At 44.1% G+C, this 21,235-nt stretch overlaps 1 protein-coding gene across 1 annotated transcript; it reads left to right on the top strand.

The window, feature by feature from the left end:
• The first annotated feature begins 1,648 nt into the window (after nt 1–1,648).
• LOC117455971 (inactive tyrosine-protein kinase PRAG1-like) lies at nt 1,649–20,226 on the top strand. Its single transcript, XM_034095647.2, has 6 exons — nt 1,649–1,919; nt 5,279–5,622; nt 5,709–7,399; nt 14,129–14,274; nt 15,511–16,277; nt 17,729–20,226. The coding sequence occupies exons 2-6, from the start codon at nt 5,353–5,355 to the stop codon at nt 18,878–18,880; spliced, it is 4,026 nt and encodes a 1,341-aa protein (XP_033951538.1). The 5' UTR covers nt 1,649–1,919; nt 5,279–5,352; the 3' UTR covers nt 18,881–20,226.
• Nucleotides 20,227–21,235: the final 1,009 nt, after the last annotated feature.

The raw sequence follows: 21,235 nt of genomic DNA on the forward strand, positions 1-21,235 counted from the left end.
GTGTGTCTCGAAAACAGTTTTATATGACAGCCTTTCCTCTGCACGAACAGAGTGACACCCCATGTAGTCAACAAGGGAATTCTTAGAAAAATCACATCACTATTAGAACATGATATGCCACTTCCAGCATGAATTTATATAATAATCTGCTATTTTTAGGCTATTTCAAGAAGCTTATTTTAAATTCTTTCATCACAAGCTATTTGGAATACCCCATCAGGAGAAATATTGCATGCTCATACTGCCAAATATAGATGCAATGCAACCATCTCTTAATCCTCTTGAGAAGATTGTGACTCTATCCAAATTCAACAGGTGGCCTTGTAAAATATATCACTTTTCCTGGATACAGTCTCTGCTGTGCCACTTATGTTGAGTGTCTCAGCTCCGCTATAAATCCTCGCTTGAGGTTCAGGAAACTGGCGGGTTCTGTGTCCAATCGATTCATATGCACGGGTGTAACCTTTCACAGGAAGTAGTGCAGAGCAATGCCATCCTCAGAGTGGAGGGCCGCTACTTGATTTGTGATTTGACAAATGGCTTGATTATTCAGGGCAACTGCTATTTTTAAAGTCTGTGTGCCTACATGTACCCAAGTAAAGAAAACCCAAAGATAATGTATTAAAAGAGCCATAATAACAGGTCAAATTCTGAATATGTTTTAATTAGTCAAAAGTCAACAGATAATACTTAATTTCAGTGTTACTTCTTAGTGCTCAGTTAAAAGGTTAATATCTATGGATGACCGCCCTTATCCAACACAGCGGCTGTGTTTGTCACTCTTTGCTTCTCCTTTTGCTGCCTCTAATGGAAACTGCAGGGGTCCAGCCTGGCGGCAGTGTTTTCCTATCACTCTGTCACCCCAGCCATGATGAACAGAAGCAGTCCAGGGGGTAGCAGGAGGGAAGGGGAAGCTTGTGTACATCCAGCTTCCCCACATGAAAGGGGCTTCTGATCAAGATGAATTGCTTGCAGAACAAACCTGCAGAGCACAGTTGGGGTTTAACCAAAAAAGGGTTTGCTTTTATGAGACCTTGCATCCTTTGCTTTGAAAAGTTGTGTAATTTAAAAATCCAATGACAGCTGGGTGATAGAAACATAACCTACACCTATTATGCAAAATCCACTTGTTCATGTGTTTTATACAGAAACATGTGTCCCCTCTGTGTAAAGAGATTCTGAAAGTTTCAGGAACAAATATTTGCTCTCTTTTTGTCCTGATCCATTTATATAAAAGCCTGTCTGAAAATGAGCTGATCAGATTGTGGCCACTTTTTTTGGCTTGTGTAACCATTAGCCAATAACCAACCAATGTAACCACCTTTTCACCTGAATCTCCTCCGAGAGCACCTGTGTTTTTTTAACCGAATATCACGCAGAGGGGCGTGGGCAGTGGCTCCTTATTTTCCTCTAAAGTAACAGACAGAGAATCAGCACTTTTGAAACAGGGCTGAAACAGAGGGGTTTATGGCATGCTACAATGGCTGATATGTTTGGTAATTGGAGCCAAACACTTCATAGACATGTTTTATATATATATAACTGAGACCTAAAATATATTGATGAAAAACAGTATAATAGGGGACCTTTAATGAAAATCTGTGAGAGTGGCCGCTGGCCATACTGCATGGTTGGTTTGAGCTCCTCCCACCTCCTTGTGCGCTCCACGCTGCTGCAGAGGGCTCTGCTCCGCCTCACTCCACCTCTGCACGGTGCAACAGCAGCAGCAGCAAGAGCCGAGAACAGCCTGCAGCAGCGACACAGCCTCCTGGTTATTGATCTGTCGCATGTGGGATACCTGAAGACAGGAGGATATCTGCGGGAAATAGAAGAGCAGCTACGACACAGTTGTGTTGTTGAATTATTTTGTCTTTTTTTGGAGGGCTTTTGTGTTGCCAGGGAAGAGAAAGTCCGAGCAGGTAAGCAGCCAGTCAATAGGCACGAGATAACCTTGGCTACTTTAGCATGGTTACATTGTAGCCTTTCTGTTTCTTTTTATATTGTGTTGGTTTTTCGATGTATATTAAGCCATAGTTACGTTTACCAATTATGTGTTGAATGAAAGCAGATAAATACAACAGCGCTTGTTTTTTTGCCATATCCCTCAGGCTCGCGGACATAAATGATTTAAATGCGACAATAACGTGTTCTAAACCAGACTTGGCTACAGGCGAGACAAGTATTTTGCCACATCTTCATATCAAATCTAAAAAAGGAAGCTTAAGACTAAACACATGGGGTGTGTATGTTATGTTAAATGTGTGTTTACTTAACATGCTATCATACATTTAAATCACTGGCTGTAAGGCGGAAGTTGTGAGATATCTGTCAGAAGTTTACAAGTGTTGGCGGAAATCCCTTCCGAGTATTGAAAAACAGATGAATGAATGGGATGTGAGTGAGGCAAGCGTGACAAATGTTGCTCCTGAAAGCATTTGTATTCAAAGTGGGTGACTACACACTGACCTGGTTATCAGACCGTAATATGGACTATAGGTTGTCTAATTATTCTGTTTATAAATGGCTGTCAGTCTGTAGGCATTTCATTCATTCAAGTGTATAGGCCTTTTTTTGGCATGGCACATTAAAGCAGTTAAAAAAACAGGATAGCATCATGAATTATGTTACAGTAACCCAAGAAAAATAACCATCAGATGACCTGTACTTCATCAAATCTTCAAATCTGTCCCCAATGCTGTTTGTGCTGGTGTGTTTAGGGGGGTCAAATGTGTCCTGCAAGGATTCCGACAAAGTACAGTTTTACCAGCTGTTGAGTGTTGATAAGCCCTCTAACCTTTACCTTAATTATACTCCTCTTGCTCTCCATATCTCTGGGCTATTTAAACTGTTGCCATCCAGTCTAACATTGCACCCTGACTGCATTCCTCAACCTCTATGCATAACAACTTGTTAGCTCAAAGCAAATACCTAGTTTTGTGATCTCAAGGGAAACTGACAATTTGGCTTTTAGTCTAAGGGTATTATGTTCAGACTCCCACACATTAGGGTAGTGGGTTTCAATTTCACAAGCGGATCAAGTGTGATTTTTTGAGACATCTAGTGGCCAGGTCACTTTGCATGATGTACAGAGGTCATGGGTACATGCCTGGTGACTTCAATGCTCACAATTTCACACCAGACTGTCATCCAACCCCAAGTCAAGTCCTTTGCATTCTTCATATTTTTTCCAGAACCCGACTTCTAACATGTTCATGAGACATTTTTCATAGTCTGTGTTTTGTTTTGATTGAAGGCAGGCCTTGAATTCTGTCATGTGGCTGAATTTCTCGCAGTTATGCCCTGTGTGTGTTTTTACAAGAGGAAGTGAGAAATATTGAACCTTGAGCTTGAGAAGGTGTGGGGAATGTAGACAGCGGGGTCTATCTCTGTTCAAACAAGCCAGAATGAATATGTAAACAAGAGGGAGAATAACTTGAGGTGGAGATGGCTCTGTTTTCTCTGGAAATACAGAACATATTTACCGTCTGACATTCCAATTAAAATTGAATTCCCTCATGTCAACTTCTGGTATTTTTTTTTTGTATCCCCTGCAGGGAAAGTGGAACAATAAAGACTAAATTGCCCCCGTTAGTTATATCCTAACGTATTAAATACACCATGATAATGTACTGTTATTGCCTGATTGTCCCATTAACCCCCTAGACATGTTCTTGAGTGGCAGTCAGTCTGTTGTCTACAGGCTCAGCAGCCCAATGATCAGTCATCGCTTCATGTGACTCATGCACAATGCCATAAGATGTTAGGCAAGGCTCCTTTTCCTCTGTTGTCACAGGAACGGTTAAACAAACAGTGAAATAGTGGGTGCTTTCCTGTTCAACTGAGTCAGGCAGAAACATGCACACGTGCATTGTCTTCACCAGCAGGAAACGCTTAATACTTATAGATTAGTAGATTGAAAAGGTTATAATACTAGAGCAATGAGTTTTAAGAAAAAGCATTCATTTGTCTGTTCTTGTATTTTAGTCAATGCAAAATCAGGAATCACTGCGAACTAAATGCCTGAAATAAGACAAATGTAGGTAATCAGGTTGCATATATCACCCCCTTTTATTTGTTTTAGGAGAGTACATTTTCAACCTCCTGCTTTCTAATGTTATTTATGATAATGAGTCTAGATAGTGCGCTAATGTTGCCCCATGTGTCATAGAAGCACCTTGTTGAGAGGCAATTAAGACTGTGTACAAAGCAGAAAGACACCCAGATGCAAGGACACAAATGATCTTTCTGAAACGGTGTTGATCTTCTCACTGTCAACCCAGATAAAGGACACACAGGTGTGTGTGTGTGTGTGTGTGTGTGTGTGTGTGTGTGTGTGTGTGTGTGTGTGTGTGTGTGTGTGTGTGTGTGTGTGTGTGTGTGTGTGTGTGTGTGTGTGTGTGTGTGTGTGTGTGTGTGTGTGTGTGGTGTGTGTGTGTGTGTGTGTGTGTGTGTGTGTGTGTGTGTGTGTGTGTGTGTGTGTGTGTGTGTGTGTGTGTGTGTGTGTGTGTGTGTGTGTGTGTGTGTGTGTGTGTGTGTGTGTGTGTGTGTGTGTGTGTGTGTGTGTGTGTGTGTGTGTGTGTGTGTGTGAGAGAGAGAGAGAGAAGGGGGATGGGAGGTTGTCGTCGGTGTGAGATTCACCCTTGCGCCTTTAGACATTCCTGGCATTCCGACCTCTGGGATGCTTGAGGCTCCTCCGTCTTCTTCTAGCATTTCGGGGGCTGCAGAGGACTCCGGGGGGGCTTTTATGTCACTTGGCTTTCACCGACAGACCCTTTGGTTGAACAGAAACCACATACCCTCTAATTTAGGAAGCCATGGGAACAAGTAGCAGAGCACACATCAGGTCTTCTTAAATTACTCCCGCGGATGACACTTAAATCCTAATGGGGGTCCTCTGTGAGCTCTGAGACACTTGTCAGCCTGGACTCACTCATCACTATATTAACACTTTCGAAAAGAAAAAGTAACATACCCTCTTTTTCTGTTTTGAATTTCCGAATATATCTCGGGTGAAAACAAATTAAAACAACAAAACTGGTTACTTTCCTTTCCGATACTGATCCTTCTAATTTAATTGTATTTTCAGACAGTTCCTATGTATGCAAACAGCTTAACTTGGTCACAAAGAAACATGGGATTGTGATTATGTTATGGTGATAACAAAAGTTACAAAGATGTATTATCTTCATTCTATTAACAATGTTTCCCATTCTTCTCTGTCCTCTACATACTGCCTTGTGATCAACACCTTGTGACGTTGCAACCTTCTGTGTGCCAGTCATGACGCTTCATCCGGTATCTTCCACATCACTCAACAGCCACTTCTGACGAACCTGATTTAGCAAACCAAAGATGTCAGCGTGCAGCGACTTTGCAGAACACGTGTGGAAACCCGGCTCTTGTAAGAACTGCTTCCACCCGCTGAGTGCGCACCACAAGACTGTCGGCGGCCTGGATGGCAGTGTGCCAGCTGCTTGTTTGAAGAGCATCCTGGGAGGCGATGAAGAAACTGGAGTAACATCGCCTTCACCCTACAGCAAGCCAACCATCGCTGTCAAACCAACTATGATGAGCCTCGACACCAACGAGTCTTTGATTGATGTCAACATGAACATAGAGCAGGTAATCCTCTGTTCATCTAAAAGTATTCTATTCCTGCCCATAATGATGCATCTGTTATTTAACGCATGTTCTCGTGTATGTTTCAGGAGAACACGAAGAGCCCAGTTGAGCGTTTGGGCCTGAGGAAGCTCTTAGACCTGTCGTCTCTCTACATTGATAGTAACGGCTGCAACGAGACCCATAGGGATGCAGTTCTTCAGAGTCCTGAAACAAAGAAGGACTACAACAACTGCATTTCCCTGGATTCTTTATCGCCCAGTCACCTGCCTAAAGACTCTATGATCATCAGCAACATCTTTGTCACCCAGGAGGAGGGTAGAGGCTCTCCGTGTTTGAAGAATGCTAATGGAGACACCTGTAGGCAGCAGAATACAACCACCACTAGAACCAAGAGCACTTATAATGGAATCAGTGTGACTACCAGGGCAACTCTTCAGGACACTGACCAGGCATCTGTGGAGATACCTTTTGCTCTGGATATTGTCCCTTCCAGGGGTCATAGCAACGGTATCAGCAGTGAGAGTACTGCTTCCATTACTGCTAAGATATCAAGCACTTCTACCCCTTTCCTCGCCAAAGCCTTAAGTGTGGACACTATTTGCCATAACCCCCCACTATCCCTCCACTCTCCTCCCGCCCTGTCTGGACAAACCAGCCTATCGGACTCCTCTTCTTCCTATCGTAGTAGTACAGATTCAGTCCGGTCAGGGAGCCCACCTGCAATGGGACGCTCAGAGTCCGATCCCAACTCTCCTAATGACTCGGAACCCATTTATGCTGAGAGCACCAAGAAAAAGCGCAGGCCGCAAGAAAATGGGGTACAATCCAATCCTGTGTCCCCAAACCAGACTAAGAACTTATCCCAGGGCTCTGAGCTTTTGGGAGAGAGTCAACGGGCCACCATCACTGTAATGGCAACTCACTCAGAGGAGAACAACAGGACTTTCTTCCTGAGGAGTCCAGATTCAGCCATTAGCACCCAATGCCACTTCAGCCCCACAGCACGCAAAGACCCCACTAGCCCGGCCTTTCGCTGGCCCAGCCCCAGCCACAACTCACCTTCTTTGCTCACAGAAGCCAGCCTTACCCCAACTTTCCACCCCAAGCCTCAGTCCAGCCCACCCATTCCCCCGAAAAGGACCAGCCGCTCCCCAAAACTAGGCGCCTCCAGCCTCTCGCCGTCCATCTCGTCTCCAGTCCCTCTTCCTGATCTCCCCAGATTAAGCACTTCCAGCCTCTCGCCGTCCTTCTCGTCTCCGGTCCCCCTCCCTGAACTCCCCATGCTTTTCCTAGTTTCTGCTCGAGAGGGCCACTTCAAGGTCCACACGGAGAACCACAGTTCAGCATCGTCCGAACGCTGGCACAAGCCCCACCACCACAGTTCTGGCTGGAACTGCCGCATCGAGGAAGAAGAGGAGGAGGATGAGAGGGAGCGGAAAGAGGGGGAGAAGAAGAAGTTGGCACCTAACCCAGGGACAGCATCTCGGGTGACGGGCCTGGTCAATGGTGCCGCTGTCTGGAAGGAGGCCAGGGACTGCAAGGCCCACAGCAGCCCCCCTTCGGTGACAGAGCCAGGCACGGCCCCCCCAGCTGCCCCCGACAATGGTGCCTGTCAGGGGGAGACTGAGGGCACCGGTGCAGAGGAGGAGGGCAAGCATAACGGGAGCATGCCGTCCAAGCAACCGTATCATGGCGGCTCATCAGAGCTGCTGGCAGCGAGGGGATCTGCCAACAATGAGCCCAATCCTCCTCCTCCCCCACCTAAGAAACTGCACAGGTAAGAACAACAAATACCTTTTTAGTTTGGCTGTTTAACATTCCATTATTAACCAAAAGAATGACAGAGCACTTGTTCTGTATCTGGGTAGGACTGTATTTGATTAATCTCTGGAAAATACATGATTATTATCATTATTAATGAACTTTCTTCGGATATCATGTTAGCAGTAAGATGTCAAAGGAAATGATAAAACCGGTCATTAGAATTTGGAGATAAATAAGATGAGAGACTTTTTTTAATCATGACGTCCTGATTGAGCGTCAACCTTTTTTTTTTCGTCACTAACAGTTTTTTATGACAATCTTTTAAAACTGTGTTCAATGCTGCTAAATCGATTCAGCGTTTAAAACAAGGATTTTTCCACAATGTCCCTTTTGTACGTTTCTCTTCATACTCTAGCACTGTAAATACAATTGTGTGGAAGGGTTGGTCGTATTGTTCACGAAAAGGCAGCTATGTTAAAGAAAAACTCAAATAGAGGTATAATTACACACTAGTACACTAAACACTTGCTGTGAGAGGAATGCTATGCATTTATCAGACATGAAATGCCCATTATAGCACATCTGTGCGTGCTTCTCCTACCTGGGACTGCATTAAAACTATTGGGACTGTAATTCAGTCATGGCACTATGGTCTCATCATTCAGTAATTCAGCACTTTCAACATGCACTTAGTCTAAATACATGGATGGGTTTTGCTCTCAGGTGGGACAGTATATATATAGTGTTTGTGCTGCTTATGTAATATAAGCTATACTTTACTGCCTGTGACAGTGCACATGCATGCATCTTACTACTGTGTGAATCTTACTGTGCCTTCTCCTTTCATTGCATCATTATTCAGCCTTGAATCAGCCTCCATTCTGCTGCTTGTGATCATTCAACTGTCCCGGGATATTCCTCAATGCATGCCTTGTTCCATTCATGCTAGTAATGTGACTTTTTCAATTCTAATTAACACACAAAATGGGTCTGTTAAATAGTCCCCTGCTGTGTCAATTTGTTTTGGCTGAAGCACAATAGACAGTAATGTAAAAAAGAAGCAAACTCAGGACTTACAAAATATAAATAGAGATTGTAGAACAGTTTTAATTTAAACTACATTTCAGTGTTTAATGAGGTCGGTCTTAGTCATGGAAAAAAGGATTGTTGACGAACTTGTTTAGTCATAGTTTTGGTTTGCGAAATGAACACGAAACTGTTGGCATGAGCTTTTAGTTCTTGATGTTTACATGTGCTGGTTATTCTTAAGGCTTAGAAACGGTCTTTAATTCCATCACTTCCGGGATTTGCAGGATTCGAAATGTCCACCTTTGTTCGAGCCTTGTGAAGTGTAACTGTACTCAGTGCTGCTAGGATTTATTAGCAGTAACATTTGCACATGCTTTAACCTGAGTCTGCATGAAGCTAAGAATACACTGTGCTGAGTCAGCTCCACCAAAGCACACACAGAGAAGAGGCCTTGTGTTGCAGTTATGAGAACATCAAATGATCTCCCCAAAATAAACGTTGCTTAGTCTGAGACGCCGCGACGAGGTGTAAAAACACTGACTTCCTCAAGGCAAACAGATGTTGTGCCTTCTTGAGCTGCTTGTGTCAGCACAAACTAAGTGGGAGTGTTTTACTGTCAAAAACACAGATTGCTGATCACATTTCAAGGGCCCTTATGTGTGTGGTAATTCTAGTAAGGGCCCATCTCTCCTGTTATGACGTTGCCAACATTCTGCACTGATAAAAATGCACCTTGTGAGACACACGTGGGAGCGCCTCGAACCAGCCAGTGACCGTTGTGGCTTTCCCAGTCTATTGGCGGGTTTAGTGTGTTCAATCAACAAGTGTGCAAATGTGTTGCAGGGAATCTGAAGCTAAATTGTTGCTGCAAAGCAATCAAATCTTCATGAAAATATGTATTATTGACAAACAAGGAGTGCTGTGTGTGGCATAAATGGGGGATATTCACAGTAGAAATACATGTGTGTACATGCAGCCTGTGAAGCAGCCATTTGATGGGCTGAATCATTTAGAAGCCACAGATGGTTTGAAAAGCTGCTTCACAGAGCCTGTAATCACAGTGAGAAACAGTTCTTTATTCCTCGGTGTGTGTGTGTGTGTGTGTGTGTGTGTGTGTGTGTGTGTGTGTGTGTGTGTGTGTGTGTGTGTGTGTGTGTGTGTGTGTGTGTGTGTGTGTGTGTGTGTGTGTGTGTGTGTGTGTGTGTGTGTGTGTGTGTGTGTGTGTGTGTGTGTGTGTGTGTGTGTGTGTGTGTGTGTGTGTGTGTGTGTGTGTGTGTGTGTGTGTGTGTGTGTGTGTGTGTGTGTGGTGTTACGGTTACTTGCATACAAGGAGGGGCTTTAGTGAACAGATTGTTGCCCCTGGCAACTCGCAAACTGTCCCAGTCTGGCAGTCGATTGCCACCAGTAGAAGTAGAATCTATAGATCAGCTATGTGGATTCAAGTCCACTGAGTTTGACTATCGCTCCAAGACGCACCCCCCCTCCCTCCGCAGAGCCGTCCTGATCCCTTCTGTGCAGCAGAACAGATAGCATCTTGTTGCCGTCCGAAGTTAACAACCAGGTCAATGAGTGGATTCTATAAATGAGATATGGGTGCTTTTATTTTGCGCATCTAATGGGTGCTGTTGCTTTCCTGCTGAGGGACTTTAAATACACGTATGACTCGTGTGGAGCCAGGATTGTGTTACTATACATGTCGGCCGGGGCTTTAGAGAGACTCCAGTCTGATCCAGGGGCATTTGGTGCCGCCAGCCCAACAAGGACCTTGGCCTGTCCAGCATGAGGTAGGCACCTGATAGCATCTTAATGATCTATCATAACACTAGTGAAGAGAAGTGCTGATCTTCTTGTTTTTGAAGGGAAATGGTTGCAATTAAGTGGGTTTCTTTCCGCAGGGCACCACAGAGGCTGGTTTTCACACCTCAATCGCTCGGTAGTCAGATTGAGAAGTGGCTTTGAATGATATAGTGGCTGATGGCATATTTTCTTTGCTTTTTAGTTTATTTCCCCCCTCAGTCACATCCTGTCATTTGCTCATCTTTCCTTTTCCTGCTTAGATTATCTTTTATTTATTTTATTTGAGCGCATTCGGTTGGTAATTTTCAAATAGTTAGTGAAAATAATTCAGAACAAAGTGTGTTACTTTATGTGTAGTAGGGCTAATAAAGGAAAGTGGCTTCTACTGAATAAGGGAAAGAGATAGCCGTCAGAAGAAGATAACAAGGCAGGGCTGGAGGAGTTTACAGAAGATAACGAGGATCCGTGTCAAACACTTTGTCTCAAAGACATGCTGTATATGACCACATAGCCATGGTATATCCCACAATGATGTGGAAAGAGACAACGCATGCCATTCTTCTCTGCACTGTGTAAGGTACAGAGGTTGCACAATAACAAACACACATGCATGGTGTATATAATGATCCCATATAACAGCAATGCAATAATGCTACCCTTTGTGTGTTTATGTATTTAAAGAGCACATACCATATTTGATACAACAGAACCACACATCCAGTCATTTCCTGTGTCTCATCTAAAACCCCCTTCTGGTCTTCTTAAAGGATGTGGAAACACTTACACAGTACATTCTGAATTAGCCTGCATTTCTGCCTAAAGTAGCAATACACACTTATAAGTCAACATCTTTTCTAAATTCATGACACAGAAAGATTTAAATAAGAGTCAGGAAGTGAAACCAGTGGTGAGAACCTGATCATCATCATCATCAACACTGCAGTATAGTGTTGGTCTAATTTGACAGTCACACTGCTATCTGTAGCTACTTCGCTGTAACTCCTATCCGATCCCTTTTTTTTAAACTCCCCAAGCTCCTCACACACGGCTTTATTAATAACACACGCACTCACACACACACACACACACATGCACGCACACACACACACACACACACACGCACGCACGCACACACGTCTTGGGGGTGGCATGATTGTTTACATTCTAAACTGGGTTACTGCCGGGCTGATTGCAGTGGGTTCAGTGGGCCGGTCATGATATCTCACGTAGACTTTGTTTTAGCAAAGGAAATGAGTCGATAGATTCACAGGAAATAAGCAATTAAGATGTTTTTATTAATAGATGTTTAGTCTAAAACCGGGCATTCCATGTAGAGGGATACAACTGTAGTGAAGGATGCTTTTTTTGGGTACTGACAACGTGATTTTGGTATTTTTCCTTCAGTTAAAAATAAAATCATTTTAATCCACTGTCGATCGGGTTTTAGATAACAAGTATTTGTAGTTTTAAAAGTCAACTTGTCAGTTAACAGCATATTATTTGCATTCAATACCTTGCCTTTTTCAATAAACATAATATATTTGGGTTTCAAATGATTAAGATTTACAGACTCAAGTCATTTAAAGAGTATGTATTATACCAACAAAGGAAATCAGAAAATGTTCTCTAGATGAATTCATAATGAAAATAATCATACACTAGATACCCTAAATGGCTATTTAAGCGTTTGTAAATGACTCCACACAGTCCCAATCTAAGTCAAGGTCTTTTTTGCGTGCCCTTGCTCAGAAGCTTCATCCGTGCACATCCTCCCGCAGGACGAGAGCCATGACATTCCTCCATCAAGGAAAATCTCATGTTTTGGATACAAATCTGAGAGATCTAGAGTGAGACGTGCACACATGCACATGGACTCATAATTCCTTCGCTCATTACCATTTTTCATCCGCCTCAGCGTTTCCACTGCCTTTCATCACCAATCTTTTGTCTGTAAAACGATAGCTGATCCTTGAGCTAAATGCCCACAGAGAATACCTAACCCTTTGTCTCCTCCTGTGCTCCTCTCCTCTCCTCCCCGTCTGTTTGTTCTGCTGATTTACGGTTAAATTAAAGTTGTGGGGGGGAAGCAGATAAATGGGTAGAGGAGTCATTTTGTGATGGAAGAGGATAGAGAGATGAAGAGATGGCCATTAGCGGGTATAATGAGACAAGTGAATGGCTGCCACTCAGCCTAATTGGTCACCTTGATTAGGAAGTCTGCTCATGCACAGTTTTCATTGGTACTATACGTGGCCATCATGGCAGACAGGAACACTGAGCAAGAAGGATAAAAAGCTGCTTTCTCCTAAGAGAAAATAATTAAAGCAAGGTTATGTAACTTTCAAAAAAGAAAGAACACAATCTATCTTTTACAGTAAAAGGATAGATGGATAAGCAATGACACAACACTTGATTCGATATACTCAGGGTTTCCGTTGCCGCATCTCTTAAAACTATATTTTAATGGCTTTATTTATAGTCTGCAGTACAGAGATGACAGGAAACAAGGTTCAGAGGGATGGGAAATGACATGAAGCGAAGGCTGTGGCTAGCTTCAAAGAGGCTAACCACAGCTTTAGTCTGGTAACACTAAGGTAGCTCATGTGATCTACTGTGGATATATCTTTGCTGTCTTTATTATCCCCCTTGTATTTCTGCTTTAATAATAAGTATAACTACTAATATTAGTAGTCTTTAGATCACTTAAGACAGTTCATCACAATTTGCACTGCTCTCTCTGGAACTTTACCCAAATAGTTTTAATAAATGAAGCAATACTTCAGACCTGTTAACAGACTTTGATTTGTAATATGTGCGTAAATCCCTCTTTATAGAATCTTAAAGGGGACCTATCATGCAAAATGCACTTTTGTACGTCTTTTATACATGAATATGTGTCCCCGGTGTGTCAGGGAACTCACAAAGCGTCAGAAAACACAACCCTCTCTCTTTTCCTCCATACCCAAATCTCTAAAAACGGGGCTGCAACGGATCTGATACAGATTTGAAATTGTTCTGACGTCAGAAACATGGAGCTCCGCCTATATGGGCAACTCTCCACCTATCAGGGGAATGAGAGGTTGCGTGGCATGGTAACAGCATGGTAACAGCATGGTAACAGCATGGTAACATGACGCTCGTGCCTTGCCCCCCTCCTTTGCAGGGGGGCGTGGTCAGCTGCAGCTCATTTGCCACAGAATCAGCCCTTGTTAAGACGGGGCTGGAATAGAGCAAATGGAGGCATGGCTAAAATGCATGATCTGTTTGGTATTTTGAAAAAAAAACCTCACAGACATGTTTTATATAGGTATGGCCCTACAATATAGTATTCAAATATAGCATGATAGGTCCACTTTAAGTCCAGTGAATCTTGGGAAATGTAGGTGCCATTATCCTGCAATGCGCCTCGTGGCCACAGTGTGTGATGTTTATCCAAATAGTTACTTAGTCTCACTTAAGTGGCCCGGTATCACTCGTGCTGTGAGCCAAAAACAAAACAAGCAACACTGCCATATCTGATAGCATCATAACATGCCATGAGAGGATTTAGTTGTTGTTTGTTGCAGCTATGAATCATGACAAAAACAAGAAGTGGGCCTTGAACAAGGAAGTGGAACTACTCCTCGACCTTTACTTGTTCGTCATTTAAAATGAAACTGTGTGCTGTTTTACGTGGATTCATTAGAATAACATAGCGCTGATAAGAAAACATCAAGGGGAAGTAGAGTTGTTCCACATTTATGGACAGATCTCTTTCAGCAGAAAGCCTACAGACCAGTGGATGCTAAACTTGGCTTAACATTGTTTTGGGCAATGACATCAGCAATACAGGCACGGAACAGATATACACAATATATGGTTTGAATGCATGTCTGTTTGTCCTATCAAATTCACCGTGTTATTTTCTCCATGACAGAGTGTGCGGTAAGATGAGTGGCAGCAACATGGAGCTGGACCGCTGCAGCCAACAAGGGTCTGCTGAGAGCCCCCCCTCCTCTCTGAGGGGCCTGGGCAGTGCCAGCCTACCCACCGCCTCCAATGACAACCTGACTGCCGACACTGGTGAGCACCATATCATAAGTATTTTGTATTCTATTGATCAAGCTGGTGCCTTTCCACATCTTTAACGGACATAGGCTTTTGTTAATATGTGTTAGTATGGCTGCTCAGACGCTGTTTCACCATGTTTCTTCTTTGTCGAGAGTGACAACAACAGTAAAAAGAGGAAACCGAGCGCTGCATTGTTTTACAGGACTTATCTCTTCCTCTTTTGTAAAGTCACATCACAGTTTTTCTGACCCCGTGTTCATTTTTAAAACGCAAGTTTAGGATTTCTACTATCATCGAACCTGAGACGTGGCTCAGAATGAGTGGCATCCTTCACATGTCCTCCGCGGTGCAGATGCTTGTAATTGCTGTAACTTCCTGAGCCATGTTGTTTGAAGAGATAATTATGGACTCTGATAACGAGGGAAAAAGGGCTTGGCTACATCCTACTTTTTTTGTCTTTACAGTCTTCCCCCTCTGTGAAAGCAGTTATTGGAGAGCACACCACACCATTATCTCAGTATCTGCCTCCGCTAATGTAATGTCAAGTTCCAACTTTAAGTCTTTAATTGACAAATGGATCATAATTCAGTGGAAGATGTTTTGAGTGTCAGCTTGAGCCCAGGATTTTGGAAATGTACAGCTCTTCTGAGGAAACGAGGTATGTGTTGGTGCTAAGGCTGAGCAGCAGGCAGTGACAGACGGGGTGTAGTAAATAAATCAAACTCACAGCTGTCACCCAGGAGGATGTGAGTCTGCGAATACTTTGAGGTTATAGGAAATGAACTCAAGGATGCTGAAATGCAGGATATTTGTTTGAATCAATGGTCTTTGCTATCTATCTGTGTATGTCTCTGAGCCTGTTATTTTATATTAGTTTAACGAAAAGTTTGGGCATCTTTGTTTTTTTAATGTCTCTTCCATACGAAGCTACAGCTGGTGAGCTTCTCTTAGCTTCGCTTAACGTAAACACTGGGAAGAGGGGTAACAGCTAGCATGGCTCTGTCCAAAGAAAACTCACTAATTAACACTTCATATTTGTATTGATTGATGTGTTTTTGAAGGCATGCTATTTCTTTAACAATTTATATATCTTGTTTTGAGGTGAAGTTTTGTCCACTTAGTAGTTTTCTTCCGTTTACTACAGTTGTTTAATAACACTAACCTTTCCTTTTAGAAACTATACACTATACTGACTGAACTAATACTAACTTTCGTTTTAAGTAATATAGATTATTTTTCTCTTCTCAGGTTCTCGAGATGCTTCCCGAATCTCTTGCTCCTCTCCATTCTCCAGGAGTCCTGCGGCCTCAGCTCCAGGGTCTCCTCACCCCCAATTCCCCAACAGCTTAAGTAACACGCCACCTCCGCTTCCAGAGAAAAAGATGGTCAACCGCACCGTGTCGGCTCCAGACAGCGCTATCGGAAGACCCTTTGTCCGAGCCTACCCCCGTCTCCCGTTCACCGGCTCAGAGAGCAACGTGTGGCGTCCCGCCGATGTTAGCTCCCGCTGCAGTTTACCCTCCAGCCCTATAGACCCCCGACCCGTTTTCTCTTCTAACGAGTCTCTGGAGCGCTGCCACACCCCGCTAGGCCGACCTTCGAAATCCCGGACTCTGGATGAGCCACTGAAAACTCACGGGCGTCTGGGCGTCCACTGCCGGAGCAGCATCACCTGCTCCTCCTCCCCCCAACTCAGCGTGCCCTTTTCAGCCTCAGAACCTGGCTCTGCGGCCAGTCTGGGCTCCAGCCTGCAGCTACAGACCCTCCTGAGTAACATAGACAGCAGGGAGGGAGTGTACTCCAAACTGGGAGGCCTGTACGCTGAGTCTCTGCGGCGCCTGGCTCTTAAATGCGAAGATCACTTTACTCGTTCCCAGAGAAACCCTCTTAGGTTTGAGGAGAGCAACTGGTCTCTGTTCAGGCTCACCTCCAACAAGCCCAGCTGCAACTCAGGAGACGCGGTGTACTACTCTGCTGCCTGCGCCTCGGACCCCAGCAACTCATACGCTGTGAAGGTAATCACTGAATACTAGGCCTTATATTGTGACTTTGTTTAGAATAACCTTGTTCATTTCCTGAACACCTTGTCTTTTGACCAGATTCATTGTTGCAATACCCGAGATAACTGGTGTTGCTGGTCACCGGCTTCTGAAGGTTGCAAACAAAATAACAAAATAACTTGTCACCCTATCAAATAAACCCATGTTGTTAGAGCTAGAAAAATCTTTCAATAATTGGCCCTTTTCCAAATTGTCCACACAACAATGTAAATTACACACAGAAATTACACATGTTGGGGTAAATGAAAAGAAAGTCGCATGGCTTTTGCAGAACATGCATAGTATCAAAAACAGGGTCTGGAGAACACAGTAGGGATTCTAACTATTTCCTTTTCCTCAGACTAACTGTTACATTGAGTTTTTCAAGAAGTTACCAATTGTTTGTGATGAATGCATCTTTGAGTTTCCTAGATGGCTTTGAAATTTGAACCACGTTTAGACACTAGTATAGTAAACAAGTGTTGGCTGTGTTTTTGTAATGTACAGATCGTGTTTATTCTCCCTACTTAAAGCTTGATGTCAAGAGAGCAAGGAATCTACAGCGGCTGTTGTTGAAACTGATCTTTTAAGCAGGGATTTGACAGTTTGAGGATAGAAGGAGGAGATTAAAATTGGGCGCTGGTCTTGTTTGTTCTTGGGCTACAGATGGGATGGCCCCACTACAGTGGAAACCTTCAGGGCATCTAGTGTACACAACCAGGAAGAAGGGTGTGGGTTCAGTCGCCCTAACCTTTGTCCTAAAGTCATTAGTGTAGTACAAAGCAGCAGCTGTTTGTACAGTGTGTGTTGTGCCACAGCGTGGCTGCCCACACTCTTGCTTAATATCCCCAGGCCCAATTAATCTTTACATTCCAGGCAGGATTTACAATCAGACAACCCCCTGTTGTCAAGGCCAACACACACTCGGTACCAAACACACATCATGTAGTATGAGACCATTCAGCACAAATAATCATATTATAATCAGATGTGCTCCCAGTGTGTTCCTGGCTGAAACTCGAACCCCATGAAAGTGGATCTTAGTCCAGTTAATCACTGAGGAGAGATTATGTTTAGAAATCTGACCCAAACACACAATGAGAGTTGTAACATTTGTATGTTTGTTTTAGAATTGTATTAAGTGTGAATTTTCCCACAGCATGTTAGCGAATCTGCAGACAAAGAAGGGCTGTACTAAAGTTTGGTAAAAAAAAAGCCTTTCTGTATGAAGGACATTAATGTCACTTGAATGAGAGCAGGAACTGAATTGGCCTTGGAACTTCACTAACAACAATCCCTTTCTTGTGTTTCTTGGCTCGGCTCCCTTCCTGCTCTGTTTGTGGAATGTGCCTCTCCCCCCTCTGGCCCTTTTATCTCCCTTTCTTCATCCTTTCCCCCCACTGATCTTTGTGTCTATACCTCCGCAGATTTGCAAGAGTCCCTCCGCGGATGCCAAGCAGGTCCATCTCTACGGCCTGTCGGTGCAGCAGAGTATGCCCCCCCACTTCAACCTGCAGCAGGACTGTGGCCACTTCCTGGCCTGTGTCCCCCAGAGCATGCTGCCCTCTGACGAAGTCTCTCTGCCCAGCACACCTGCCTCCTCGCTGCCTCAGCCCTCTGCGCCTGGCCAACAGGTAGAGCGAGAGCGAGTGGTGGTCATCACCCCGGAGATCCCTCGACAGACGGCAGCTGACTTTGTCCGGGAGTGGGCGGCGTTCCATAAAGCTCAGCCAGAAGTCTATGAGCGCCGTGTGTGCTTCCTCCTCCTGCAGCTCTGCCACGGACTGGAGCACTTGAAGGAGCACGGGGTCACGCATCGCGACATCTGCCTGGAGAACCTGCTGCTGGTGCCACATCTCCGCAGACCCTCCCAGTTCTCCCCACAGACCTCCTCCGAAAACAGCACCAGTTCAAGTGGCGTAGACAGTCAGCGTCACCTCCCCCGGCTTCTCATCAGCAACTTCGCTAAGGCCAAGCGTCGCTCCTCTGAGGACGCGGCCTCAACCAGCGTGGACCCTCGCTTCAAACGCGACCACGCCAGATTGGCTCCTGAGATCGTGTCAGCAGCCCAGTACCGGAAATTTGACGAGTTCCAGACGGGCATCTTGATCTACGAACTCCTCCACCAAGCCAACCCCTTTGAGGTGAGTCCAGCTCTGAAGGAACAAGATTACCGCTGCGAGGAGCTGCCCCCCATCCCCTCCGTGTCCCTTTACTCCGCCGGCCTCCAGAGGCTGGCGCAGCTCCTGCTCCAACCGGACCCCATCAAGCGCATCCACATCCAGGAGGCCAAGCGCATCCTGCAGAGCCTGCTGTGGGGCCCCCGGAAGGACCTGATGGAGCAGCAGCAGCGAGAGAGGCAGGGACAGGGGGTCAGCTTTGTTGATGGAGCCCGACACGAGGGTCTCCTGAACTGGCTGGACGTGAAGCGCGCCCTGCTGATGATGAAGTTCGCAGAGCGCTCCCTGGAGCCCGAGAGGAACGCAGAGCTGGAGGACTGGCTCTGCTGTCAGTACTTTTCCTCGGCTCACCCTCTGTCTCTCTGCCACACTGCGGAGCTGCTCTACTCACTGAAGTGATGTCCACTTTAAAAGGTGTGTGAGTTGATTAGAAGGAATGCGTGAATGCGTGAATGTGTGTATGAGAAAGACCAATAACAAAGGTAATGTCTAGACACTATGGATGGGAGACACTGTGAACCTGCCCACCTGTTTGCGCTGCATGCTGAAGAGCCAAGCATCAACCTAACCGTCCACTCTTTTACAAACACGATCCTGCTACAGACTGGCAACATGGCAAAGACATTACCTGTTAACTACTTCTAAATATTCTTGTAACAGTCAGACATGACGGACAAAATCATTACACATTAGCTTATCGACTAAAATCGCTTTGATCAATATGGACAGTATGCATAATCCGATAATACACTTACCAAAGTTTCATGTTTGACACTGTATTGTGAGTATTTATTAAAATAAAAGACATCTCACTCGATAAGAAGAGGCTAACCATTCATAACGTCGGCTAGCTTTGCAGAGTAATGCTGTGTCGTGTCTAAATAACTGTGCAGCTAACTTTGAATAAATAAAAAAAGATATGAGGTCACTAGCAGACTTACACTGTTGCACCTTCTCCGTCATGTTTTTTCATGAGCACATAGTGCTGTACTGTATACTGTGTAAACAATACAAACTTTTCTTTAACCAAATCCACAGAAAGTTACACTGGTGTACTCGTGGCATACGTTTTGTTAGACAGCAATGTGTGTGTGACTCAATATGAATTGGATTGACAAAACTATTGGCAACGTTAGCGTATGTTCTATTGAATGGATGCCCAGTTTTACCTTACTCTTACTTTTAGCGTATATTTCAATGTTTTGACTTTTGTCGCAGTGCCTTTTGTTCTTTGTATGTTACAGTGACTCCAAATGTAAATATTGCCGATCGTTCGTCCTTTGTGAAACTGGCCTTTCACCGAACGTTCCCGAAACAACTTTGTACAGTGATTTGTAGATGATATTAGAAAATGAGCCCAAGCAGGTCTTAAAAAGCCATGAATGAGAGCAGCAGTTAAAAATCTATTTATAAAATAATTTGTTATCCTGTAGTAGTCACTGGAATGTCTCTGTTTATTTTCATTTGTGGATTATCCAGTTGTTTGTTTTTGCATACTGCGTCCCATGAAGGCTGCAGAGAAGGCCTCGAGTTCATGGGAATATTATCTGGACAAAGAATTTCCTAATAAAGTCAAGAATTTTACAGCCTGCACCAGGTTTCAGCCCGACTGATGTTCCTAATGTTGCAGACAAAACACGTGGTCAGAACTCACAACTAATACATTATTGATTAGAATTATTTTGTGTGTGCCTCATCTATTTGCATCTCTCAATAAACTGTGCATATCTTTTCTCACAGTATAATCTGGTGTTTTGATCTTTTTTTGTATTTCATAATTGGGCTTAATATTGAGTTTGAATTACCAGCTGTGCCTGCAAAACTTTAACACTCCTACATGAAGAAAAAATGATGTATTTATTTTTTCTTAACTTGAGATTTAACAGGAAATGAGGGCTTTGTTTGAGTCGTGTCCTCATGTTGTGTAAAAGAAAGTCTTAGGTGTTATTTGGATGTACAACATGAGCACTACTGCATACAAAGTAACTTAGACTTTGTTATGTGTCTTGTTTTACTCTGTTTTGAATAAATTGATTATGCAAGGCAGTGTGGCATCTATTGTGAATGCAGGATAAAAAAACGCTGTACCCACTAGTGAATATACAGAAAATTCAGTAGCCTTTTGTGCAGGGATTAAAGCAATGTATTGAACCAGGAAAAGAATAGTGAGAAAGAGCCAAACAACGCTTGAAAAAGAAGCATCTGCTGTTGCATGGGAGACGGAGAGGCTTTGCAGGGAGCAACACAACAGGTTGTACGTGTTGTGGAATCTCAATTTCGGAGCCTCAGGCCAAACCAGACCCCAGACTTCCAATCCCCCCCCGCCCAAATCCTCCACCATGTAGCTTTCTGCTCCACATCGCTCCTTGAAAACCGCTGGCTGCTCCCTTGTCATAGGTGGAACTATGTTGCTATGGTGTTTTGACCAATGGAACGGCATTTCCAGGGACGCAGTGAGTCTCGGTACCCCTCTCTCGTTCACACACACACACACACACCACACACACACACACACACACACACACACACACACACACACACACACACACACACACACACACACACACACACACACAGGGTGAAGCAGCCTGTTGAATGAGAATCTGAAAGACAGCAAGGCTTCCTTCTTTTTCAGTGAACACAGGTCAGGAGGTTGCATACCATACTATACTGTGAATTTTTTTCTATTCCATTTCTTTTTTTTTTATGAAATCCTGTACAATTACTTATTCGTCATGATAGCACACTATGACT

Source organism: Pseudochaenichthys georgianus, chromosome 12 (genome assembly GCF_902827115.2).
Source record: "Pseudochaenichthys georgianus chromosome 12, fPseGeo1.2, whole genome shotgun sequence".
NCBI lineage: Eukaryota > Metazoa > Chordata > Actinopteri > Perciformes > Channichthyidae > Pseudochaenichthys > Pseudochaenichthys georgianus.

Coding starts and splice junctions, on each gene's coding strand:
- LOC117455971 (XM_034095647.2), top strand. CDS start 5,353: ATGTCAGCGTGCAGCGACTTTGCAGAACACGTGTGGAAACCCGGCTCT. Junction 7,400..14,128: donor CCACCTAAGAAACTGCACAG/GTAAGAACAACA, acceptor TCTCCATGACAG/AGTGTGCGGTAAGATGAGTG. Junction 14,275..15,510: donor CAACCTGACTGCCGACACTG/GTGAGCACCATA, acceptor TTCTCTTCTCAG/GTTCTCGAGATGCTTCCCGA.